We start from the raw sequence: 27,820 nt of genomic DNA, 5'->3' as shown, positions 1-27,820 counted from the left end.
TTATTCTCTAAATTAAGTCATTATTGCGGGAAACCTTCAATCGGTATTGGATGTGTTGCTCACATATTTAACAATTGTATTCAACGTGCTACTGACGTTTCACCAATTGATATTGAAGTCATAACTGTGAAAATTTATCTTATATTTTAGCCTTAAAAAAATTGTCGCAAATTATCTTAGACAAGGAAAGAGAGAGGACAGGTAATGCTCATTTAATAAACTTTCAAAAAGTGAAGCCAGTTTCGATGTGACCGCCATGTTTTGCTGCCTGTACGTTGCCCATTACTACCTCTCGCAGGGTTACCAGATCTACTGATTTGTCAGTAGATCTACTGATTTCAACTTCAAATTCCTGAAACACTATATCGATCTACTAAAAAATATATAATGTTATGTTCAAAATGATCATTATGTCAGTGTTCAATTATAAATTTTGAAAAAAAAACTTATATATTTATATATATCCAATATTCGCAATCTTCTGAAGAAATAAAATATGGCCTGACAACCTTTTTGGTGCCGGCTTCAGTCAATTCCATACGATTACGCGTCCCCTCTCTTTCCTTGTCTAAGAAAATTAGGGTTGCTAGCTGTCAAAAACAGGAGGTATCAAAGATAAAGTAAAAAAGCGGGATAAATAGTGTTAATATTACACCAGAGATATTTGTTTGATTTCTTTGTAATAATAATAATGGTCTCCCGTTTTATACCGCGTTCGCGACTTTGGGAGTATAGCAGGGTAGTCTGCTATATCTAGTGCCTACGGTATACAAGGAAGGTAACATGGCCAGTGCTACGCTTCAACCGCCTATTATTACCCCTGGTTTTACCCAAGGTACTCATTTTATTCAGGCTGAGTCGACCTGGGGCCTATAGACATTTTTAAAAATGTCTAGTTATTCTTGCCGGCGGTAGGATTCGAACTCCGGACCACCGGCATACGAGGCAAGCATCCTACCGCTTGCGCTACGCAGGCCCTCTGATTTCTTTGTATTATGTCTATTATCACTTGCCAAACCAGTGTCGTTGAACGCCAACAATAAACAAAATAAAATGTTTCTTCAAAAATGAATGATTATTAATTTAATTAATTATTTTTAATTAAAACTATTTGCGGTCACTTTTTGACTGGCAACTTGTTATCAATTTATTCTCATATTCTTAAATGTATGTAAAAATGTGAGTTTAATTATGTTTTAACTATCTTGCAGTGGCATTTTAGACTAATGTAAGTTAACATATTATGTATTATTATAATTTCTTGTGGGAGACTGACTAACCATCCGAAAGAACGGCTTATTCTCAGGCATTCTTTATTTACGCTTTTTTTTTCGATGGCTAGTTATTATGGAACATAGGACAAAAATACATATAATGCAATTGATTTTTACTACAATCTTTATTTCTTGACATAGAATATACATTTAGTTTATTCAAATGCCTCAAGTTTTACCAGTTTTTAAACAAACTCTCCCAATGGCTTTACGGTCAGTTCAGTAACCTGGAACAGAAACGATTTTTAAAGAGTATAGTTAACAATATTATAAGTAAAAAATAGTACAATGATGATCATCCTACAGTCTAGTGTCTACTGCTAAAAATAAGCTTCCCTTAACTGTCTCTAGTATTCCTGATATTATACTGTTTTAAATCTATCTCTTTACCTCTTTATATCATTAGTCCATTGTGCCAAACATCTACCAGTATCAATATATGCATGGAATCTAACCAAACTAGCGTATTTAATTGTCGCCATATATCCAGATCAATCCACAGTTTGTACCATAAGCTAAGCTTAAACCTGTCTACTCTTTAGCTTGATAGAAGACTGTTCAGACTGTTTTGTAAGATCTGTGGGGTTGACCTTCTTGTGCATTCCCTTCCTGATTTATTACTTTCTATAACAAGAGATCTGGGACTCTGTTGTTTTTAATTTTTCTTAACGCCAATTAAAATTTTGTTAATCCAATTTTCGGTATGTCTTTTGAACCCTCCTTGCAAACTTTTTAAATATTCGTTGCTTCATGGTTAGTGACATCTTTTCTGTATAGCTCTTTATCTGTATTTTGTCTTTATCTAAAGTTACTGTAACTTCTCGGCCACTGTGTTTATAAATATCTTTTGTTCCTTCTAAATGTGTCCTCTATGCTTTTATTTTGCTTTTTTACTTCCGAAAAAAAGACATTTTCAATGAAGGTCTCAGTTATTTCCTTATAGTTAAATTCATAATCATTGACCTTACGTCATTTGCTTACTTTACGACTTTACCTAACTACACAAAAAGCTTTGCAGTTCCTTGCAAATTTTTTAAATTTTATAAAATAATGCATATCACAAAATCTTAGAAATTACCCACATCTTCATCAAGGATTTGTTTGATACATTTTTATATACACTTTTGGCAACTTGGCCCAAAGTATGTAGATTATAGTGAATAAACTAATTTTACTAACTTGTACACCAGGCGGAGTTCCTAGCACATACACCACAGCATTGGCAACATCTTCAGGTTTTAACGATGGTACAACTTTCAATAATTCTTTGCATTGTTCATCGTCAGTGTATCCATTGGCTTCGAAGATTTCGGTCATGGTACATCCAGGACTGACGCTCTAAAAAATATATAATTTAAAAATAAATAATATAAAATATTATTTCAACGTTTCATTAAATATAAAATGAAGAGCAACGCAAAATAGAATACTAATGTTTGAGGATATCTGTTATGTACTATATTTGATGAGAAGTAATGATTATTTTAATTGAAAATACGTTTTATTTGATGGTTTCTTTAGATCAAGTAAATAATTTAGTTTTTGATCATCTTAAAAGATGAACATGTCTGCACTAGAGTAGGACGCTGAATGAATAATAACTGGTGTATTGCATGGCAGAAAAATTTCAGTGAATCTGAAATATAAATTCTATAGAAATATCGAAAGATCAGATGTTGTTAGGTACTACATTTTGGGCGATTAAAAATAAGGAACCATAAACACATACAGTAGAAACGAGAATGCTTACATAGATGAGTGGACTGACAAAAACAACAAATATAGGTATACTCAGTTCCAAAAAAACGCAATGAAGAAAATTTTGGTCAAATTCAAAGTATTTTAGTTTTTTTTATTTTAGGCCTATTTTGATGATTTTTTTACCACACTGTGTAAAAAGTTATAAATTTTAATTTGGTATAGTCAGTTTTTTAATAAAATTTTTTATTTAACTTATTATACGGGGTTAATCGAAAGGTGGTTCTTTATCCTAACTTTGAAACATCTCGTGGAATAATTCCGTTAGCGGATTTTCGTAAAACCTTGTTTCTTAATTGCACCCATGTCTTCTAAGTAGTACGTTTTTTTGTTTCATGTGAAAATATGGATTGGTTCATTTTTTGGAGCGAAATAACTTTGCCACCCACAATTTACGACTCTTCCTATTATTACCACTATCTTTTGTATTAATTTGTAATACTGATATCGAAGGAATATCATATCGACATCCCGGGATCACTGCATTTAAATAATGATTAAAAGCAACGACATGATCTTGGTTTTAATGAACAATGATAACAATAACAAAACATAAAAAAAACAACTCCCCTAGCCTCTATAACTGCCTGTACGCGTTGGCTCATGCTGTCTATAAGGTTACAAATATCATCTTGCTGGATATTTTGTCTTCGCTATTCTAGAGCCGAGCAAATTTCGTTAATTGAGGCTATGGGACCTCAAATATTTCTACCAAGCATGTCCCAAACGTGCTCTATTGGGTTCAGATCTGACTAATACGCTGGTCGGTTCATTTTATTAATACCAACTTCCTCTAAATATTGTATGACACACATTGCAGAGTAGGTTCGCGCATTATCTTGCATTAATAGAAAATCATCGCCGATATATTGGCAAAAGGGTACTACGTGATTCGCTAAAATTCCCTTAATATAACGTGGGGACTAAGAACGAACTCCTCAAATCTCTCTTCAATTCAACACCATACTCGTTTTCTCACATCTGACGAGTGAAGATAGTATCCCGACTCATCTGTAAAAAGAACTTACTCCATTGTCCTAAATTCCAATGTTAATGTTCCCTGAAAAGCTCGACAGCTGATTTTTTGTTTGCACCGCTGTTAAATGACGATACTGCAAAGCGTTGACTCGTATAAAACGATCATCTAAAGCGGTAGTTCTGCTCTTCCTGTCACTTTCCGCTTTACGCTTGTTTGTTCCAGTTCATATAATACGTTCCACTACGACGACTGTGTAGTACTCTAGCCACATATTCATAATTTCGCCCACCTTCAACCAGAGCAACGGCTTTTGCATAATATTCCACTCTAAGAAGCATGATCAATCATGGGTCAACAAAATGTAAGTGTCAATATGACATAATGATAACAGTCATCAAAGCCACCTCGTCGTATTACAAAATAACTCCAAAATAATCATAATTAAAAAAGTCCTAAATTGTGGGTGGCAAATTCATTTGGCTCTAAAAAATGAACCAATGGCGTAATAGGCGAAAATTAGGTGCTACAATTATTTATATAAAAGTAAAGGGGCAAGATTAAAGTCGTTAGGGCACGTTCAAAGCTTAAATGTATAAGTGGAGGTCAAGTTAAAAGAAATAATGTAATTTTTATAGACGAAATAATACAAAAAATGCCATTAGAATGAATTTGAATGAACAAAAAATAACATTCCGTGACTTACCGAGACTTTGATTTTGCATCCAAGTGTAATAAGATCTTTTCTTAAAGTTTCAGAAAGAGCTGTAATTGCGAATTTGGTTGCCGGATACACGTTATTAAAAGGTAAGGAAGGCACTTGATGACCTGCTGTGCTGTTAATATTCACAATGTGGCCATCTATTTTGTTTGCTTGCATACTTTTTATAACTTCTCTTGTAGCGATTGCTGTAGCTAGAAAATTGGTATCCAGAACCTTTTTCCATTCTTCAATGTCTCCTAAAATAGTTAAAGCGTTGTTATTCAATGCACTGGACGTCCATATTAAAGTGCAGATTTATTAAATTAAAAAATATATAAAGAGCTTCACTTACCATCTATTAGGTTTGTTCTTCTTCCAATACCAGCGTTATTAATAAGTATACTTATAGGTCCAACATTCTTATTGATCCAATCAAACGCCTCTATGATTTCTTCTTGTTGCATAACATCAGCTTTTACGGCATGAAGAGAACCTGGTTTATTTTTTAGCTTATCTGCCAATTCTTCAATACGTTCTTTCCTTCTTGCTATCCCAACAACCTAAAATAAAGTCAACAGAAAGCGTTAAAAGCTATTCTTTATATGCAATATTTTTTTTAATGATCAGATTACAGAAATAGATAGGATGAAAAGCAGCAGGTACTTATACCTCGTTGTTAAAAACAAGTGTTCAATGCAATAAAATTTTGAAAGAACAAAAAATCCCTGGTTAGGATGAGATCAAGACAGAAATCATCAAACAAATTTTAAGAAAGAAATTATTACTCCTTGAACATTTCTAATTAATTCATGTTTTCAAAGCGATTGCTTTCCAGAATGTCTAAAAATAGGCTAATTCAAATCTGCCTTCTCCAAAATATTTATAAAAATGGGTTAATAAGTTTAGTGTAGTATCAGATTGCCAATAATGCTTTAGAGAAAGAAAATCGACACAAGATGCTATTTGTAAACTAACGTCACAAATATCAGAAGTCTAATAAACACAATCTAATGCATTTTGGTCGATCTCTCTAGGGCATTTGACACGATATCGAACACGATTTTGTTGAAAAACTTTAGAAGTATGGCTTTAGAGGACATGTTTTAATATTACTAAAAAATTATTTAACTGACAGAACTCGATTTGTAGAAATTGATGTTGTCAAAAGTATATGCAATATACAAAAATTCTCTGACAACTTTTAATTCATTAACACTATACCACAAAGAACAAATAAATGAATACCGTACAAAATTAATCAGCCAAAACGAAACTTTGATGAAATTATTTCACGTGAAGCAGATCTATCTTCTAAACAATTTTTTCTTCACCAAAAAGTCCAAATAAAAAGAGTAAAATTAGTTTAGTAAACGTTTCTGACTTCTTAATATGTCATTCACTTGAACCTGCTAAAACTAGAAAATTACTGAATAATCAGATTATCTAAGTGTAATTCAAGACTATACCAGTTATTAGCCTTAAACGATATGGTTAATCAAATTTACCTCCACTTAAAGGACAGATCTGTAAAACGTAAATTCCCGTCTATAAAGAAAAATAAATGCGGAGCTTCTGCAGAGTTGCTCTGATGAGTCTTGCTATGAAGAAATACGTATAGCGTATAAGCAGAGACACTATAGGTACATGAAATCAAATATTAATTGTCTTTCTTTAAAACTATCTTAAATTACTCGGGTAATGATGAATTGGACTGTTAAAGCTACAGATCTCAATTAAGCCAACATTAAAATTAAAGTTTCTACTTCAATGTAATATTGATGGTTTTTTCCATCACTTTGCTATGCTCCAACATCTAATTGGTGAACAAGCTTCTGATGTAATATACAGGAAACTAATACTATTTCAAATGTTATATCTTTTATGTCACCCTAAATACCTTATTGAGAAGATCAAGTCGGAACTAAAGAATCAACTTCCTGTGGATACCATCTTATGTAGGCATCGAAAGGAATGAACAAGCAGATACTAGTGCGTATAATGCTACTTAATGATGCATCAGAAACCGAGTTTTGAAGTGTCGCCAGTACTTAGTTTAAAAGTGTTTTCAAAAATAATGTGTTACGCATCTGGAATCGGTGGTAGGATTCCAGTTACAAACTTAAAAACATTAAAAATGACATTTTCCGAGAATTTCGTCTGTCAGAAATAGATCACAAATTATCATCACTCGTCTGAGACTTGGACAATGTAGGAATATTCACGCCTATCTTTTCTTTAATAGCTAACCTTCAAAATGCACAATTTGCAATCTAGTATTCTTTATTTAACATAAATAGTAATACAAAGAAAACTTTTGTTGGTGGCAATAATTTATTGAATAACAAGTCTTATAATCATCCTTTTATTGAAAATACCGATCAAGCGGTGTTTTACTTTGACGATCCTACGTTTGACGTATAACAAATGATCAAATTTTACGGAATTGACCATTGTTAACCCTAATTGAACAATCAATTGTGGTTCTCTTATGTGGGTACTCTGTATCTCTATTAAACCGATGAATAATTTATCTATTTTTGTATAACATTGTTTATTTTTTTTTATTTCAATTTAGTGTGGAATGTTTTAGAAATAATAATATACGATTACAAACGAAAGTTCACAAAAAGTTGTTCAAGCTGCAAAAAGCAGCCAAGTTGTTTCGATGTTTCATACTCATACTGTATGTGGGCTATTTTTTATTAAACTTTAGGAATAGGAAATCTTTATTTAACATTAAGAGATGAATCTCATTGTTTAAACGATCTATAAACACACTACTGATTAAATATTTTTAGGTGTTTACAGAAACATTTCTATATTTCTGTACTTCATATTTCTAAACAGATGGTAAAATGTGTGAGGTAAATGGAAATGAAGATGTCATACAGAAAAATAATTTATTCATATCATATTCATATAACAATACAAAATCATACCATAGAAAATGTTGAACATTATATATATATCTAGGTCATGTCATCAAACTAGGAAAACCAAATCAAGATGCTGAAATTAAAAGAAGAACACAACTGGCATAGGGCGCTTTCGGCAAACTAGCATATATCTTGAAAAACATCTCCATTCCTGTAAACTTAAAGAAAAAGGTGTATAACACATGCATACTACCGGTTTGTACCTACGGCTTGGAGACAGTAGCCCTTACCAAAAATCTGCTAAAAAAATTAGAATAGAGAGACCAAGGACGAGAACAAGAAGCATGGGAAGACCTCAAAAAAGATGGGTAGATGACATAAGAGAAGTGGCAGGCAAACAGTGGATTAGATTGACGCAAGATAGAGCAAGATGAAAACAATTGGGAGAGACCTACATTCAGGAGTGGATGGAAAACGGTTGACAAAGAAGAGAGAGAGAGATTCATATCAATAAAAAGAGGAAATACACATAATACAGGTATATGCTTCAATTGAGGGATCAGATGATACCAAAATGGACGAGTTCTATAATTACAAAGCACGCTAGATACAATTAAAGAAAAAATCCAAATGAAGTTATTGAAAAAAACAACAACACCTGAAAAGACCGATCCAGAAATGATCAAATAAGAAAACAACTGGACAAATATTTCATAGTAAGTAAAATAACCAGAAAACAATTAGAACGGTTGGGGTATGTACAGAGAATGGAAGACGAAAGTTGGCCAAAGGGTATATTAGAAACTAAAAGAGGGGGAAACTAAAGCAAAAGGGAGGACGACCAAGAAAAGCTGAATAAATTAAATTATAAAAGCAGGTAACGACAGAGAGATGATATCAGAAAACAAAAAAGAATGGAAAAGGAAAATAGACACCAGCGCAACAAAACATCCGACACTCTAGCTACTAAAAGAAGTTAGCGTAAAGACGAGAAAGAAACGATTTCTAATTTTATTACAGGCAGTTTAGTTAAACAGAGAAAATGAATTAAAGAATAGATTAAATAAGGTAACGGTATCTGGTTTGACCAATTACTAGATGATCTTTTAATATTAAATGTATTAAAAAGAATTGAATATTCTAAAGAAGATCTTTGAACTCAATCACGAACTTTATCAACTGTTTAAACAACCACCTATCTCATAATTAGCTAGATTCCAGAGATTCGACGGGCTGATCAAGTGTTGAGGACAGATGATGACATACTGGCCAGAAGAGATTTAGATGAGATGGTACAATGCAGGGCAGAAGATCAAAAGAAGAAGGTTGGAGAGATAAAAGGTGGGGGAGCGAAGTAGTAGTTAATGATCACAATTTTCCGAACGTAAAACCTGAAGATGACCAGCGCAGGACTACGTATGTACGTATATTAGAGATAGATATTGTTCTGAAGCTATTTTCTTGTGGAATTTTAAAGTAATTACTATTTTAATGGAAGTAAGCCACAATTGAAGGTTGCATAAGCCACAAATTTTGTATTTTGTTTGAGAACGATTTCCGAAGTAGAAATTGAAACGTCAATAAACTCATTTTAACCTTTAATTATGGCTCATTCCCATTAAAATAGTAATTAAATTACAGCTAATAGATATTACAGGAGTCCAGGGCTTATCTTTATAGCGTCATTAGAAAAAGAAGTAAGAAATAGAAATTGTATAAAATATAAATTTGTGGAGATCACTGAAATACACCTGTGTTCATTTAAAAATATATCGAAATAGTCGGTATACCAGAAATGTGCATTCAAAATTTATACAAACAGAATTCAAAAAAACATGCAGACAGGGCAATGGTTTTAGATAGCAAATAATCCCAATACCCTATCTGTTCTTTCATAAAATTATCTGTCTCGATAATAATCAGCCATTAATTTTAAAAATGAATCATTTCTTATATTATATATAAAAAATAATATGTTGAAACGGTAGACTAAAATGTTATCTTATCAATATTTTTTCTGTTATGTTTCCTAAATCACTTTATGTTTACTTAGAAGTGTTTTGAACATTTTTTTGCCTGCAAATTTAGACTAATAAGAGGATTTTAAAAAGGAGACGAGAGTTCGCAAAAATAAAGGGAAACAAAATACAAGTTGGCTACTGGAAACCAGAATTTCTAAAACAACGATAATGCTAGAATAGACGAAAGAGAGTTTCTAGAATCGGTCAAAAAATAATAACATTGAAAAAAACATAAAATGTTTTGTCAATGTTACCATTTTTTTACTTACATAGAAAATAAATATAAAAAATGTTGCTGATTACCTTTAAGCCATGTTCAACCAATTTTTCTGCAATGGCAGCACCAATTCCTGCACTCGCACCAGTTACGACGGCAATTTGCCCTGACCACCGCTCCATCTTAAATGCAGCTTGTCCTTGTGCTTGGTCAACAGTACAATACCCCTAGTAGACGCTAGATTACAATTTATATCCACCAGACTGCAGACTGCATTGTCGCGATTATACGAACGAATATTAGTTGGTACACTAAAAAAAGTTGTTTTTAAATAAAGTTAATACAATAGCAACAATAAATTTTTTTAAAATGTTGATAAAAATCCTCTCTTTTTCCTTATCAATGTTACTTATATCTGTATTTTTTTAGTTCTTCTTTACTCTGTTTTGGCTTTCATTTTTACGGATTCCCTTCTTATCTAGTTGGTATGGTTTCCCGATAAAAAATTAACAAGATGATCAGACAAAATAAATGATAATTAAAAGTAATAACGTAAAAACAATTTTAAAAACACTTCTTCTTGTGTCTTGTCCATAGCTGTATCTTGACGGTTGTATGTACCCTTCAAACTCTTTGTAGAGTGCCCTTTTGGGTAGTAGGCAATTTCGAGTTGCTTATTAAGGAATGGTTTCCTCTTCCTCTTCCTCTTTGTAAGCAATTCAGCTTGTTCATTGGCGGATTAATACCTCTATGGAAGATTGTCACTCCATCTTTTACGCGGTCGTCCAATACTTCTTCTGTCGATTAGTGACTTATCTCTTGCTATTTTGAAGACACGGGTCTCCCTCATTCCACTTATGTGGTTATTCCATCCTTTTTTTCTATTTTGTATCCATTTATTTATACACTGTACGTTACATAGGTATTAATAGCTATTTTATTACAATTGATTGTAGCTTATTCCCACATAAGTAAGTGTCTAGGAGGATTTCCTGAGATTTGAAATTAATTATTATGTGATTTCGCCATGAAAATTTGCCGATATTTTCTCGATTTTGTGCTGCATGTAACAATTGATCTGCTGATGACGACCAATTCTCGTCTTTCCCTCTATATTTTCATTGAGAATTAACTACAGTGTCCAGTATACGCTACCTCTCATTATACATGCCCTAGTGTTAACATTGTCTCCTTTTATCATTTTCGTTAAGTCACCATTCTTCTTCTTCTTGATGTGCCTATCCGTTACGAATGTTGGCGATCATCATGGCAATCTTTATCTTATCTGCAGCAGTGAGGAAAAGCTGCATAGATGTTGTATTGAACCAGATTCGGAGGTTCTTTAACCAAGATGTTCTTCTTCCTGGACCTCGTTTTCCAAATATTTTTCCTTGCAGGATGACTTGAAAGAGAGCATATCTGGATTAATTTAGCATGATACGTCCGAAGAACTGTAACTTTCGAGATTTGATAGTGGTCAGTACCTCTCGGTTCTTATTCATTCTTCTGAGGACCTCCTCATTTGTGACTCGGTCAGTCCACGGGATCTTAAGCATTCTCCGATATAGCCATATCTCAAATGCTTCCAGTTTTCTGCACATATCTTCGTTCAAGGACCACGATTCAACACCATAAAAAAGGACAGAGAAGACGTAGCATCGCAGCATTCTTACTTTTGTATCAAGAGAGAGGTTGTGACTCTTGAAGAAGGCCCGCATCCGATTGAAGGTGGATCTAGCTTTTCAGATGCGTGCTCTAATCTCCTGGTTGTTGGTCTATTCTTCATTTATTATGGTGCCGAGGTAGTTGTAGTCCGTCACTCTTTCTACAGGGGATTGGTTGACGTAGAGTTGACCTTCTGTTATTCTTTTCTTGCTAATTATCATAAGCAAGTCACCATTGCTTTTACCTATTCTGTTTCTTACTTCCAACTTTAAAATGGAGCATTCTACGATACGACCAGATCTCGATTTGTTTATCAGATTAACTTTGATAATCGAGGTTCCACATCAATCTAGCAGTAAAAGATTAGTGTAATATTTTAGGAATTTAATTTTAGTTGTAAATTCAGCTAAGTACTCCAGACTATAGCTTTAAGTTTTGTTTACTATTTTTTCCTTGCTATTTGTATTTTTATTTAAGGCGTTTTAATTTTTTCATGAGGATTTAGTGTTGTTTATCCAGCATGCTAAGTAATTAAAATGTTTAACTTTTGTAATGGTCTCATTTTTGAAAATTTGGTCTATAAGGAATTGTAGATCATCAATACTTTCAGCCATAATTGCTGTATCATCCTCATACCTGATGTTGTTCCTTCAATTCTGACTCTATATTTTGTCCTTAAGTTCTCTATTACCTATTTCCACCATCTCTAGATATTTAAATAGCGTGTGGTATTGGACCCTAGTAAAATTCTTTTCAAAATATATAAAGAAGACGTAAATTGTTTTTTGAATTTACCTTGATCTTTGGATCAATGTTAGCACCAAGCTTCCTTTGTTGAAGACTTCTTTGAAACCGTATTGTTTGTTTCAGCACAAAGCAGATTATTATTAATTCCTGCGGCTGCACTCAGATAATCATCATCATCATTAGCCGTTTTAAGTCCACTGCTAAATATAGGCCTCCCGTAAATAATTCCATTGCATCCGATCTTGAGCACCCTGAATCTAGTTGTGCTGGATGCGCTTGATGTCGTCTGACTACCTTGTTAGAGGACGTTCTCGATTACGATAAGCATCGTGTCTAGGTCTTCATTCTAAAATTTTCTTTATCCATGTTCCATCTCTGACTCTAGAAACATGTCCTGCCCAGTCCCATTTTAGCGTTTTAATTTTTTTAACTGCGTCCGTAACACCAGTTTTTCTCCTAACTATTTGATTTGAAACTCTGTCTCTGAGGGATATATTCGACATTGACCTCTCCATTGCTCTCTGTGCCCCTTATATCTTATTGATTACTTTCTGGTAAGGGCCGATGTTTCTGCTCCATACATTAAAACTGGAAGTACACATTGATCAAAGACCGTTCTTTTCAAGCATATGGGAATATCTGATCTGAAGACTTCCTTCAATTTTCCGTTAGTCCTATTCTCCTGTTTAACTCTGTTGTTTTGATTGTCCTCTTCCTAATTTAATCTCGTGACCCAGATACTTATAGATATAAACTTGTTTAATTTGCGTGTCATTAGTTAAAATGTTTTAGGGCAGTACAAGTTTCGTCATGTATTGTATTTTGGAAAAATTAACTTTAAGATCAAATCAGGTACAAGAACTCTGAAGGTCTTAAAAAAGTTGACAGGCATTATCTACTCGGTCTGCAATAAGGTCTATGTCGTCTGCAAACCTCAAGTTGCTAGAAACTCCCCATTTGTGCTGACTCCAATATTTTCCCAAATATTGTTTCTCATTGCACTCTGTAGCGGTGAATACTTTAGGAAAAATAGTCTCTCCTTTCCTAATACCCATATCCAAGGGAAATGTGTTTGTGTCGCCATAGTACATTCTCACTGCAGCTGTTGCGCTATTATATTTATTTCGAAGAAGAGTTGTGTATGTATGATCAATACTGCACTCTGTAAGAGCTTTCAACATGGAGCTATGCTGGACTCAGTCAAATGCTTTCTCAAAGTCTACAAATAATAATATCAATGGCTTGTTGTATTCTATATCTTTTTCTATCAAATATTTTATTACTTGTAGGTGGTCATTCGTTCCAAAGCCACTCCTCAATCCGACTTGCTCTCGTGTTTGCTGAAAATCTAGCTTAGGTCCCAGTAATTATTATTCTCATAAAGGGCTTATATAAATGAGATAACAAAGTGATAGGTCTGTAGTTTCCGGTTTCTGTTACATCTTTTTTGTGCAATATTATCATAATGCCATTATTCCATTTTTATGATGTAATTCCTTCAAAGAGCAGATATTATCAAGAGTTTTTAAAGCTTTTATGACGCAGTCGCCTCCTAGGTTTATTATTTCATTTATAATACCATCTTCTTCAGATGTTTTGGTGTTCCTCATACCTTTAAGCGATGATTTAATTTCCTCTTTGGTTATATCTGTAAGTTCCTCTGATCCTTAATTTTGTATAGCTGGGGTTTCTACCTCTGGAATGTGAGCACTTCGACTATATAATGTTCTGGTAGTAAACTTTGATGATTTTCAGGATTTCTTATTACTCATATATGACATATCCTTATTTATTTTTTAACTTATAAATATTCCTCGTTCCTGTCTTCAACTTTCGTTTTAGAACTTTTAGGCTTTTGTTTTGTTCTATGGTATTCGCTGTTTCTTTAGTGCTAAAGTTCCTTATGTCTTTCCTAACGGCTTTTGAAATGGTTTTGTTTAATTTCTTAAGCTGTGCAATGTTCGTTATGTGCTTGTCTTTCATTGACCTTCTTTTTTACATTAGGTTTCTCGTGTCTTCTGTGAGTTTTTCATGTTTCTTTGTTTGCTTGGCTTGGCACTTATGTCCTTCTTTAGAGCGTCCATCAACATTTTATTAAGCTGTTCAATATTTGTTTCATCTGGCACGTTTATAACACTCAGATACCTTCTTGAAAATGTAATACTTTATCGAAATCTACTAATGACGATGTAATATAAATTTGATTAGATTTGGATTAAGAAGATTTTAGGTTGCTGGAAACGAGTTAATCTGATAAACTCAACGTGAAAAATCAACTTGAATGACGTACCTCTAAAAGTCTAGATACGCTACAAAAAAAATGGACAAAAAAGGATTCCAGTTTAAGTATCAGGGAGGAATTGTCAGGTATCAAAATCAGAATTTTCTTCTGATTTTAATATCTTTCTTTTAACATGTACAAAGTTCTTGTAAATGATTGATTAAATTTGTTAACTATCTGAAATTTGCTCTAAAAATGAAGTTGCTGATTCATCCCAAAATTATTTTTATCTTATTTGTTTGTATTATGTATATTCGTGTTTCTATGGCAATATTTCAAACGTGTGGTAGTCAAGTGCACAAATACATTTTCCCTACGTACGTCTACCAAAAGGTGTGTTTCCTTTATTTGCCCCTCAAATAAAAACAAACAATTTAAAAACCATTTACCCAATGTTAACCCCTTCAAGTATCTTCAATCCATCATATTATGTATAATTTCTTTTAATTCCAAAATTATATCTATGCAAAAACAAAATCTTTATATATTTTAAATTATAATCTAGGCTGATAAACGTCTTCAAAGATAATAAACAAAACAAGTGGATTATTGTTGCTAGTAATATTTGGTAATACGTATGGGAAACATGTCGCAAAAAGATTCTAAAGTGAATGTAGCAGGACAAAATCACCATACAAGGGATGGTAATGTTATTTCGGAGATTTTAAGGGTAAGTAGAATTTATTTTATTTTATACTGTTTATTTTGTAATGTGTTTGTTTAATGAAAAACGAATGAGATGAATTTTATGTTCAATTTTGGTAGGATTTTCGTTTTACTTTAGAAAAATTTAATTAACACAAGTTAACATATTTTACACTCATATTAAAAGTTTTCTATTCTTAAAATTCAATTTTGTACTATTTATAAGAATACTATATTCCGGAAATACTATATTAGCAAAAATTTACTGCTTTTTTTTAAGTACTGTCAGTCTGAATTGGGAATAACATATTGATTAGTTAATTTTGATAGCATATACGTAAATAGTTAATGTTCTATTGATATTGTACTTAAAAAATGTTAACAAACCTTTCAAATTCTTTTTATCAAAGTCCAAATAAAAACACGTTAAAAATAAAATTTCAGAATATACCACAAAGATAAAAAGTAAAAATTCTACAGGACGACACAACAAGGTATTTATGAATAACATAAAAAAAGTGTATGTATGTATGAAAGTCTAGATATGTTACTAAAAAAATGGACAAAAAATGATACCAAAAAAGAATAGCAGAAAAATGCCGAAACATATATCATCGAAAGCAATGCAGTCGAAGAAAGCTAGGCAAAAGTTAAAGCAAACATCTTAGACTTAGCTACATAAGCTTTAGGCGAAATAAAAATAAATAAAAGGTCTATCCCAAAGCGAAAAACTTTCTGTACAGAGGTGAAAGAAAAATGGAAAGAAACGAAAAAGGCTTACCTGAAATACATGTCAAAAAAGACGTAACAAGCATACGAAGATTACAAAAGAATAAAAAGTTAAACATATGCACTTATTCTTCTTCTTCTTATTATTATTCTTTTTTTTATGTAGACATGACTCTGTCTGTTTTTTAGTGTACCTCCAGTTAGTGATCATTCCATCGTTTTGGTGATCTTCCTACTAATTGTCTTCCTATTGGAGAACCGTCTCTTGCCGTCTTTACTACTCTATTTGTTGTCATTTGGCTTTTATGGTAGTTTCATCCCATTCTTCTATTTCTTATCCAGTCCTTGATGTTCTCCACCTACGGGGTATATTTGTACTTCTAGCTCTGTACCATAATGTCTTACTATCAATTTTCCTAAAAGTTTTTATCTCTGCTGTTTCTAACATTCTTTTTGTCCTTTCTGTGTCAGGTCGTGTTTCTGTCGCGTATGTCATTATTGATCTGATGGAACTTTTGCCTTTCATTTCTTTCCCGATATTTTCATTTCTTCGTCTTGTTTCATTCAGGCAACCAGCGGCTCTGTTTGCTCTATTCGCTTCGTATTTCACTTCTGTTTTGAGCTTTCCATAGCCATCCATAGATAGTATGATGCCTAGAGACTTAAACTTAACTTATTCTATTATTTGACCTTCCAGCTCCATTTTATACTATAGTACATTTGCTGTTATAACCATGCATTTTATCTTTTTTTTTTGGGGGGGAAATTAACATGTTAAATTTTCTGGCGGTTATATTTAATTGGTGTAGCATAAGTTGTAAATCATCTTCTTAGATTTGATATTCTTTTTTGGTTTTTACTTTTTTATTATTTCATCCATGATCAGGTTAAACAATAGAGGACTCAGGGAAACTCCCTATCTGATCCCATTCCCAGCTGCAATTAAGTCAGTTAGTCCTTCTTTTACTTTTACTGTGTTGTTTTGGCAGATATTTTCAATCGTTTTGATTATTCCTAGAGGTACTTCTTTTGTGTACAATAAGTGGATAACGTCCTTTAATGTGACCCTGTAAAATGCCTTTTTAAGTCCACGAAATATAAATATACCTGTTTGTTATTCTAATGACTTCTCTTGCACTTACCTCGTTATAAATATAGCGTCGGTGCTTGATCTTCCCGACACAAAACCTTTTGTATTTGTTCTGCTAGTATTATAATTTCATTCAGTTTATTTTGTGAATTTTACTGTTGCGTTTAATAAATTAATTCCTCTGTAATTTTCCGAATAACTATTAAATAGTTTTAATAGTTATTCGGTCAGAAGAAGTTTTCCAACCCTAACGTGTATATTACAATCAAAACCGTTAAACAAAGTAGTATGATGAGTAAATTATTACTCATAATGTTAATTGAAAGCAGAGCCAAATAAACAATTGCTATATAATTGGTTTATAAAAAACTGGTACCAATAATTATAAATTAAGAGTACGTCTTGTCTCCAGTGGAAAAACATATTTCATTTCAAATTTTCAGCTGCTGTATGATTTCACGATTTGGTGTTCTTTCCTTTTGTCTGGTCTGCTTTCCTTTTATATCATTTCCAAGTCATATGATACAAGCAATCACAGAAAGATATATTCAATGGGGTAGCTTTTGGCCTATTCCACTGCGACCTTTTCGGATTTAATGTATTCCTCTAATCATAGATTACACTAGCGGACCAACTCGACATCGAGTTTTTTAAATGAAATTTTTATTTTGCGAGAAAAATTAAGAGATCAATACAAACAATATAAGCAAGAATATACATAACATTCATCAATAATAATGCAAGTAAAAAAAAAGTGATTATGGAAGTCGACCTCAAAACCGGAATGCAATTTTTAGTTCATCAAATGTCGACATGGATATCATTTAGCAGTTAATTTTGCATGCTGATCACGAATCCGGTGTCAGATTTGCTCTATCTTGACGTTTTATGCGCGTTTCGGGTCACTTCCGGTGTCGGATCGCAACCGGAAGTACATATTTAGATTCGTCTCGACGAGACCTTTCGATCCATATATACATTGTGGGGTCTAAAACTTAAAGTAAATTTTAACTTCCGGTCATCTCAAAACCGGAAGTGAATTTTTGTACCAAAAGTATATCTTGACAATCTCATACGTAATACTAATAATATTCCGAAAAAATATTTTAATTATCTAATATGGTTTTTGAGTAAAGTGGTGGACAAGAAAAGGGCTTAGCGTTTTAGTATATAAGATTATCTAGCCTGGTCCTTTTTAAAAGGTCTAATACCCTCAAGACTGAACCTTCCTTGTAGCTCTTTGCCGGTGGCTCTTCCTCGCCCAATGTAAGGAACTGCACACTTGTCAGGCTATCGCACTGATACAACTGTGCTCTGCAGTTTCTTTTACTAGGTAACAGAGTCTGCATAGATCATCATTTGCCAATACCATCAGCTTCAACGGCTTATTCAGTTTACAGTGCCCTAAATCTACTATGGCTGCGACTGTTTTCCTGTCTTTGCATATTAGGTTTGATGTAAATTTTGACGAATGTTCTATAATGAACGAGCAATGATATAAATAATTACTTTTAAATACGAAGGAAAATCACCGAAAAAATCAAAAAATGTATTTAAAAAAAGAAAATTCAAATCATAAAAAGTATGAAAACCCAATCCCCAGAAGACATACATTACAAAGAGAAAACAGAGAAGTGAAACGAAGAAGGGCAAAAGAAATGAACATAAAATGGTTTCTTCCCATTCTACGTTTTTTTCTTTGTAAACAAGAAAATCTAAACGCTGTAAAATATTAAAATCTTTAAAGAAAAATACTAGAGTAGTATCCACAGCACGTTCTTACATTGAAAATTGGCATACCCATCATTCTTCTTCGAAACATAAATCCACCACGACTTTGCAACGGAACCAGACTCTCAGTTAAGAAAATGATGTTATCACATCATATAACAATGTTATCGATGCAACAATTTTGACTGGAAAATTCTACGACTAGTGAAAACGTACTGTTGAAACGTATCTCAATGATCCCGACATAAATTCAAATTCAAACGTTTACAGTTCCCGGTGCGACTATTATTTTCGCAATGACTAGAGCACAAGGACAATCGTTGCAAGTGTTTGGACTGAATTTGAAGAATCCATGTTTCTCACATGGGCAGCTGCTTGCGCGTCGGAGAACCGTCTGATTTATTCGTTTACGCACCAAAAGGAAACACAAGATATATTGTCTATCCTACAGCACTCCAATAAATATCGAGTTGAAAGGAAATGCTGCAATGTCACAATTTTTCCGAAATGAACAAAATCAATAAAATGACTCAAAATGAATTGAATTTTTGTGTAACATGTAGGTATATATTTTAGGTACAGCTAGTATATTATACGAGGTCGTCGATCCACATTTACGATTATTATAATTGTCTAATTGTTTTCTTTATATCGCAAGTGAATACGTTTCTTAACTATCTCGTCCATAAACAACATATATTATACTCTCGTCCAACAGTAACAGTAGTGGACATCATACAGCGCAATAGTAATTTTCATTGGCTTATTGTAATCTCCTACTTTTTCCACTACTCTTTACGTTTTCATGTAAATACAAATAACTTAAACAATGAAACAAATAATGTCTATAAAAACAACAATTTTATCAGAGATTATCAGTTTCGTTATCAAATTGGGTTCAAAAAATGTGAAGATCTCTTACTAAAAATAACCTTAAATCAGTATTTTTTGTTCCAATAACAAATAAAGAATAACATAATGCCTCAAGGTTTGAATGAAATTAGTGTGAACGGTCCAAGGACGGTAAGTTAAAACACATCTGTCTATATTGGTCTTCAATGTAGTTGGTAGATAAATGTAAAATTTTGATCCAATAGATTGTCTCGTTTCGTCTCAAAATAGTTGCTATACTGAATGTTTAAATATTATCGTAATATTTTTATATCTTTGATTTAATTCTTTGTGTAATTAATGTTTGAGATAATTATGGTAAATTTTTCTTTGTTTATGAATATAGTAGGTATTAAAATCATACTCGGAAAGGGTATTGTTAGAGAATCTTTATTCTATTTTTTTGTTAATATTTTATTACAGTCTACACATAAAAGACGACCTTTAAGACAAAGCTTTTTTATTTCGAAACATACAATCCACATCAACCACACAGGATTATTAGTGGAATAACACAAAAGTTAGATTTGTTTACATTAAATATACTGCGAGGCATAATTTAGGGATATTGCCAATACAGTGGTAATGGTACTTCATTCTGTTTACATCAATTATTTGTATGTAAACAATTAAAAATTATTATAGTTCTTAAAAAACTTGAAAATTTGAGACCTTATAAAGAGAATCAGACCAAAAAAAATCAAAAAAACCAAGACAAGGTCACATAATTCATCTGTTCCCACTGAGAGATATTCACATTTTGTCATATTCATGTTTAGACCTGCCACCTCATATTCTTCTTGCAGTTTTCTTACCATATAGCTAAGATCGTAGCTGTCTTCGGCAATTACTACTTGGTCATCCGCAAAGAAAAGTGTATGTAGCTTGTTTTCTTCCACCGTTATTCCCATGTTTCTACATTTTTTTATCCGTTTCACTAAGGATATGTCCAAATAGATTTTAAATAAGGTGGGTGACAGATAGCAGCCTTGTCTTAGTCCCTTTGTTGTTTGAAAAGGAGAGGTGATTTCTTGTCCCATTTTAATTCTGGCAAAGTTTTGTCGTAATATTTTTGAGTGGCGTTAATAAGAATTGGGTTTATTTTCAAGTTACCCATTTCTATCCATAGTTGGGAGATCGGTACACTGTCATATGCTTTTTCCAAATCTATTAAAGTTATATGGGTTTCTCTATTTTTCTCTGCACTCGTTTTTCAATTGTAATTTTTAATGTGAAAATATTATCCATAGTGGAGCGTCTCGCCCTAAATCCCGCTTGTTCTTCGGGTTGTTTGTCTTTAATATCATTTCCTATCAGGTTTCGTAGTACTTTACATTCTAAGTATTGGCAGAGTAAATGTGCAGCCATTTGGAAAGGACCTTGGTTTTCCCAAATGGGATAAACAAATATAATTCTTTAAAAACTACTTGACCGATTGTGCCCATCTTTCGCAAATATAGTGACTACTCACATTATGAAATGTATTTAAATGTTTATATGTTTATTTTAATAACTCTAAACAACTGAAAAACATGCTTACTTTCGGGTTTAATTTGCAATAACTTTTTTGTTTATAAACATTTTTTAAGTTTGAAAATCTCATTATAACGAGCAAATATTTTCAAGACAATGTCTGTTGAACGTTTTTATCTAGAATGCGTAGTTTCTTCACAATATTGCAATGAATGAAAAAAGTCGCATTTTTTTGGTTAAATGTCATGATGCAGTAAAAGTTTCGACCACGATCATTCGTAACCACGATCTACCAGATATTCCAGTTAAAAAAAAACCGTTAAAAAGTAAAAAAAGTTAAAAGTTAATTTTTCGACTTTTCAAGTGATTTTTCGGCTTTCATGGGTTATTAAACTAGAAAGAACTTATAAATTAAATTTGATTTAATTATTTATTTCTTTAAATAACAAAAAAACAAAACAAAAACTAATTTTTATTTCTTGATGTAGATAAGTGACTTAATTGATTTATACAGTTGTATAATTGTTGTATTACTGTTTATTTCATATTAAACTATATACCATATTAAACATATGCCTCACAGTGTAGATGTATATAAAAATAAATCTTTTAAATAATTTAATACATGTCCGGTGTTTACATTTAAGGTGGTTTTGATGCCATCTGAGATTCCATTTTTTCTTCTTTCTTCTTCGTAGTACTGGCAATCAATCAGAATGTCCTTCACCGTCAAAGGGAGAGAACAGTTCTGCAGGTTGGCCAAGATTTCTTTTTGATTCAGAATTTATGAGTTAAGTTTGACAGTGGTGCTTCCTTATCAAGTTGATAAAGCTCGTTGTATCGACTTCTGAAGATTCCGTTTTCCCTCACAGGTCCTAGTATTCTCCTCAGTACTTTCCTTTCGAATGTGTCGAGTTTGTTTTTGGATTTTTCTTTCAGGACTCATGCTTCACTACTATCGCATGCTATTGGTCGAATTAAGGTTTTATATATTCTCATCGTTGTATTTCGGTTCGGTGGACATTTTTAGACCGGAATATATGGGAGAGGGCAAAATAGGCTTTGTTTGTCTGCGTTATTCTCTTTCGTATTTCTCCATCTTCTGATCCGTCGGCATATATTTCTACTCCCGGGTATGTAATCTTTCCAACCGTTTTAATGTCATCTTCGTGTATAATGTTTTGTGGGACTATATTTTTTCTCGTCTGTATCATTTTTCTGTGTTAATTTCCAGACCTAGCCTTTTTGTTATCATTTTTAACTCTGTGATTATTACTCAATTATTACTTGATCTCTTTTATTAAATGCAATATTTAAGATGGTCTTTACAAGGGGATAGCTTTTATTTAGTCTGGTTCCTACATCTTTCCAGTTTGCCATATATTCGTACAAAAAGCTTCAATTAGGTTGTTAAGGGCAGTTTATCAAAAATTACTAAATTTTTACACATTTATACTCGCTAAGGGTGTTAAAGAAAAATAAAGCTTTCAAAATGTCTATGGTCTCATCTGTGAGAATGCAGCAGTTTGTAGGTACAAATGGTACAGTATAAATCCCGATGCACATCATTATCTACGTCAGAGATCTAAGTTGACATTGTTGGAAAGTTACAAAAAAATTCTTGAATTCATTTTAAATCAAATATTTCACATAATTAGTAAAAATTCAGTAATACTGGATATCTTCAACACGTGTTTACTAGCCATAATATACGCAGATCTAAAAAATAATAAATTCAAAAACTATTACAACATTTAAAAAACATTTTTTAAACACTCATTATAGAGCCTCCGGTGAACTTCTCGCTGAGTGTAAGTCAAGGACACCTAACTCCACGAGCAAGGGGATGGAATCGAAAATCCTTCGTTCCTCCTCCTGAATCCTGAAACTCCAAATAACATGGAGGATGAACCGACCGTACGACAATAATTAGGATAATGAGATATAACTTCGGAGTACAAGTGTTTGATGATAATCGGATATGTAGTTGATTTGATGTATTTTGTTTGGGTTGAGTCAATAGTAAGTGGTTAGATTGTCCATGGAGGAAAATTTACACTTACTTGTAGAGATCGACTTAGCTGATTTTTAAAGCCATTTCCAATATTTTGCACATGTTGCATGTGAGAAAATTTTGACGGTATGATCGATACACCTTTTGTTTTAATAATGGGAATAGTAAAACAATAGTATATTTTTTGATAGTCTGTTGATTTTTTTTTATTTTTCAGAGTACACTAGACGTCAATAAATACGCAACTAAAAAGACAATTGCCCAAGGTCTTTTAGACATTGCTCTATTGACAGCGAATGCATCTCAACTAAAATTTATTTTACAAGTTGGACACAAACATGAATTTTATCTTCTAATGTTAATATTAATATCAACCAGCATCATATTACAAGTGAGTAAAGGATATTGTTAAACTTAGATTCTTTTATATTATTATTAAATAATCTTGTAATGTTTCTCTTCTCTTTTGCTATTCAAAATTGTCATTCTAAGCCTACTCTCATTTTATTTCTATCGCTGTCCCAAAACTTTACGTTTTATCCTAATTGTTATAGGTTATCCAAGCTGTCCTATGCGTAATTTTGGGAGGATCATACGATATAAATAAAGAACATCACCAAGACAATGCAAATAAAACAAACAACGTCGTAATGGTGATAAATATTGTGATCATGGCCGTAAATGTAATAATAAATTCCTTTGAAATGAAGAGTGAATATCTGATTGATATGTTTTACTCAACAACACCTTCAACAATCCCATCATAATGCAGATAGCAAGAAGGAGAATTTAGATGTAAAATTTTTTACTGATGACATTTTCGTATAGACGTATAATATATTAAAAACTCAAAATAAAATAAAATAGAATATTAAACGAATGGTAAATTTTCCATTTTAATCACTTTTCTTGATTTTTATTGGCATTAGCAACATTCTTAGCAGCTGTATTTATTTTTTTATAAAAATTGTTATATGTTTTTGAAATATTATTTTTATGAATAAATTGTATATATATATATATATATATATATATATATATATATATATATATATATATTATAATTACTTCAAACAATTTATCTTTTATATTTTTTAACCTTATTTCTACGATTCACCAGGTAGAATTGCCGTTCGCTATCAAATCAATCCAGACTTGTACAACTGGAAAAAGAAACAGAAAATATAAAATGGGATGTCATAGAAATCAGCGAAGTAAGACGGAAAAATGAAGAGCTATTGGAATTAGCGTCAGGAAACACATTCTACGAGCAAGGCACATCAACGAGTAGAACAGGCGGTATTGGATTCCTAATCAACAAGAAATGGAATCGAAGAATAGTAGAAATAACTAGTATCTAGGATAGAGTAGCCAGCTTAACCTTACAACTATCGAAGAGATACACTATACAAATATACGCCCTAACGATTACTCCACTGACACAGAAATAGAGGAACTCTACAGTAATACAAACGAAGCATTTAATAACAATAAAAGTCATTTCAAGTATTTAATTGGTGACTTTAATGCCAAAGTGGGAAAGAGAAACGACAAGGAATAAGTCGTAGGAAAGTATGGAGTCGATGATACCAGTAAGAGGGGAGAAAGACAGAAAATGGACTTAAGTAGCACCAAATCGAATCACTAAGAACTAAATTGACTTCATTCTAACCAACAATATTGCTACAAAGAAAGATGTCAGTGTAATAAATAAATTTCAAACAGGCAGCGACCATAGACTAATCGGAGCAAAAATTGTTCTAGATCTGCAACTAGAAAGAATAAAATAAATCACAAAACCGAGAGTAACCGGTATAAATATTAACAATCTAAAAGAAAACCCAGATCACCACCAAAGGACAATTGATGAAAGATTAAATGACCACATCAACAGTTCTCAGTTAATGGCAATCATCATTGATAGTGCCAAAGAAATCGGAGGCCCGCAACAACAAAATGAACATAGTAAACTGTCTGATAAAACTAAAATAACTCTAAAACAAAGAAGGGAAATGAAAGTAAGTAGCAACATACAGAGAATACAATACTCAGAACTTTGTAAGACAATAAGGAAAAGTATTAAAGAAGACACTAAATACAATGAAAATTCAATCGAAAACAGGAAAAATTATAATAAAACAAGAAAAGCATTAGTCATTGGAAAGAAGCAAATCGTTGCTCTAATAAACGAAAACACCAAGATTACAGGCAGAAATACAACTCGTGACTAAATTCTATAGCAAACTTTACAAAGCCCCTGACCCACTTGAAGAAGTAATCAGTAACCAGGTAGATGTACCAGAAATCCTTCCAAAAGAAGTAGAATCGACAATTACAAATATGAAAAGCGGTAAAGTAGCTGGAATAGATGGTGTAACAGTGGAACTGCTTAAATACGCTGGCAATAAAACCTGGAAAATCTTAGCAGGTATATTTACGAACTGCCTGAGATCGAGATGCATACTAGACCACTGGAATACAACAAACATAATTCTCATTCATAAGAAAGATAGCAAAGAGGATATCAAAAACTACAGACATATACAAGATATTCATAAAAATTATCAACAACAGATTAACAAACCCGTTGGATGCTGCACAGCCGAGAGAGCAAGCTGGCCTTAGAAGTGGAATCAGTACCATGGATCATATGCATGCACTTCGAGAACTAATAAGTAAAGCTAAATAATATGAAATACCGCTAGCATTAACCTACATAGATTTCAAGAAGGCTTTTGATTCTATATATCCCAAGGCGGTAATAGAAGCTTTGACCAACCAAGGCATTGACAAACCGTACATAGAAACTTTATCAAATATATACTGACAAGCAAAAGCTAAAAGTAAAAATTCATGAAAACACTCTAGAATTTTCCACTACCAGAGGTGTCCGACAAGGAGACGCAATATCATCGTAGAGGTTGGGGCGGTTGGAGCTGGGAAAATTTTACCGACCGTGGACAAAGCGGCATCCTTTGATTCTTTTCGTCAGATGATCTGTTTTTTCGTCTCATGTCAACAATAGTAATTAATTTTTGACAAAAAATTTATTTCGTTCATTTATTTTTTAAATAAAATACGCTGCTCATGACGTATATGCATGTTTTTTTTTTCTTCTTAATATGATAATATAAGTTTGCCTGAGAAAAAATGGTTGAAAATTAGGTTTGCCAGCTGTTAAAAAAGCCAGGTATCAAAGATAAAATAAAAGACAACTAGGGCGCAACGCCACTGGTTTGAAGTATCAGTTGTGTGAGTTTTTAAAGCATGCGTCAATATAATATTAATTATCACTTATCAAACCAGTGTCGTTGCGCTCTAACTCTATTTTACTTTATCTTCGTATTAAATACCACGTTATTAAATCTTATATTAGCTGTAATATTTAATAAACGAATATTGGAATTTTTTCTTCCTTGCTTACTTATCTTACTTCTCTATTTGTTGTTAATTTCCTACAAATTGTTGCTATCTGTCCGGCAATGATAATCTTTTTTATATGTGCGAATGAAAGTGAGGTTACCCCATTCATTTGGCCACTTTCCGGTATTCCAGATTTCATTGCAGATTCTAAGCATTACTTTAACCCCTACCTCTCCCATTTCTTTGACTGTCTCAGCTGCCCAGTATTCCATCTACCCTTTCTGCTTTTCTAAATTTTAGCTTCTTTATCGAAACTTTAATTTGTGACTTCAATATTTGTGGTTCTTTTTCATACCTTACATTTAACATTAAACATTATTTATATAGATAAGATATTAAACAAAGACACATAATATGCGTGTATGAATAAATTTTAAAATCAACCATCGACGTAGTTATGACTAATAAATAATTTAAGTTCATTTATTAATAAACATAACATGAAGATAAGACAATATGCGACTAGGCTTAACTGTCTTTTTTAAGAACCATTTACTTTTTCTTTATAACTAATGCCCAAAGTGTTTACTCTAATATTAATAAACAAAAAAGAGACCAAATCCTTAAAACGAATTCTATTTTTTTTTTATTGTATTATTAGTTTACCAGTCCGATGTGTCGGCTGACAGGAATGTATTGAGTGGGTTGCATAATCAATAGGTAGTGTATGCCTCAGTATTATAGGCCTAAAGATTTAGGAGACATTCGTTGGATTTTCCGAATTTGAATTTAATACCGATTCGAACACGGAAGTTTAACAAATTTGTCCTCCTAGGCCATATATTTAGCCATTTAATTCAACAAAGCGATATCGAAGTATTTATTCATACGTTTCATCCTTAGTATATTATATCGATAGCCTTGACGCAGTGGAACCATAGAGGTATATGATATTATGTAATATAAATATTGTCCATGAGTGGAACGAGAAGTGTAAACGTCAAATCGACGACATAAGGTTTTTAAATCATCTGCAATGTATTGAATATTATGGACGTTGGAATCAGAAAATGGAGATGTATTAATAATCTTTGGCAAAAATACAGGAAAGAATTACAAAAATAGTTGGCATAAGCAAGGACACAGATAAAAATATTGTCAACCAAAAAAATAATATTGATGAAGAGGAACTGTCATAAGGCTATCATTTATCATCGCTGCATTCGTACTCGCTGTCTTCTTCAGATTCGGTATCGTAATCGGAATCTGAATTTCCATCAGATTCATAGAATTCGTTCTCATTATTACTGTCACTAGAACTTGACATCTTTTACTCTAAAAACCAGACAACATATGCTTTTTCTTA

At 32.5% G+C, this 27,820-nt stretch overlaps 2 protein-coding genes across 3 annotated transcripts; one reads left to right on the top strand and one right to left on the bottom strand.

The window, feature by feature from the left end:
• Positions 1-1,380: 1,380 nt before the first annotated feature.
• Positions 1,381-10,071, bottom strand: LOC140437869 (farnesol dehydrogenase-like). Its single transcript, XM_072527660.1, has 5 exons — positions 9,912-10,071; positions 5,064-5,271; positions 4,715-4,968; positions 2,454-2,612; positions 1,381-1,501 (listed from the first exon to the last, which is right to left on the bottom strand). The coding sequence occupies exons 1-5, from the start codon at positions 10,005-10,007 to the stop codon at positions 1,460-1,462; spliced, it is 759 nt and encodes a 252-aa protein (XP_072383761.1). The 5' UTR covers positions 10,008-10,071; the 3' UTR covers positions 1,381-1,459.
• Positions 10,072-15,028: 4,957 nt separating this feature from the next.
• Positions 15,029-23,971, top strand: LOC140437870 (ninjurin-A-like). 2 transcript variants are annotated; one of them, XM_072527661.1, is made up of 3 exons: positions 15,029-15,188; positions 23,309-23,482; positions 23,646-23,971. In XM_072527661.1, the coding sequence occupies exons 1-3, from the start codon at positions 15,096-15,098 to the stop codon at positions 23,856-23,858; spliced, it is 480 nt and encodes a 159-aa protein (XP_072383762.1). In that variant the 5' UTR covers positions 15,029-15,095; the 3' UTR covers positions 23,859-23,971. The 2 variants fall into 2 exon arrangements, with proteins under 2 accessions (XP_072383762.1, XP_072383763.1); XM_072527662.1 differs by lacking the exon at positions 15,029-15,188 and adding an exon at positions 19,579-19,736.
• Positions 23,972-27,820: the final 3,849 nt, after the last annotated feature.

This window comes from Diabrotica undecimpunctata, chromosome 3 (assembly GCF_040954645.1).
Source record: "Diabrotica undecimpunctata isolate CICGRU chromosome 3, icDiaUnde3, whole genome shotgun sequence".
NCBI lineage: Eukaryota > Metazoa > Arthropoda > Insecta > Coleoptera > Chrysomelidae > Diabrotica > Diabrotica undecimpunctata.
Note: the sequence above shows the minus strand (reverse complement) of the source record. Positions and strands in the feature narration are given on the sequence as shown.

What these genes read in the sequence shown, in the direction of transcription:
- LOC140437869 (XM_072527660.1), bottom strand. Translation starts at nt 10,007, where the DNA reads ATGGAGCGGTGGTCAGGGCAAATTGCCGTCGTAACTGGTGCGAGTGCA. An exon ending in AAGAACAAACCTAATAGATG is followed by an intron (nt 4,969 to 5,063) that starts GTAAGTGAAGCT and finishes TAACTATTTTAG; the next exon opens with GAGACATTGAAGAATGGAAA. An exon ending in GAACTCCGCCTGGTGTACAA is followed by an intron (nt 1,502 to 2,453) that starts GTTAGTAAAATT and finishes TTTCTGTTCCAG; the next exon opens with GTTACTGAACTGACCGTAAA.
- LOC140437870 (XM_072527661.1), top strand. Translation starts at nt 15,096, where the DNA reads ATGGGAAACATGTCGCAAAAAGATTCTAAAGTGAATGTAGCAGGACAA. An exon ending in TTATTTCGGAGATTTTAAGG is followed by an intron (nt 15,189 to 23,308) that starts GTAAGTAGAATT and finishes TTTATTTTTCAG; the next exon opens with AGTACACTAGACGTCAATAA. An exon ending in CAACCAGCATCATATTACAA is followed by an intron (nt 23,483 to 23,645) that starts GTGAGTAAAGGA and finishes TAATTGTTATAG; the next exon opens with GTTATCCAAGCTGTCCTATG.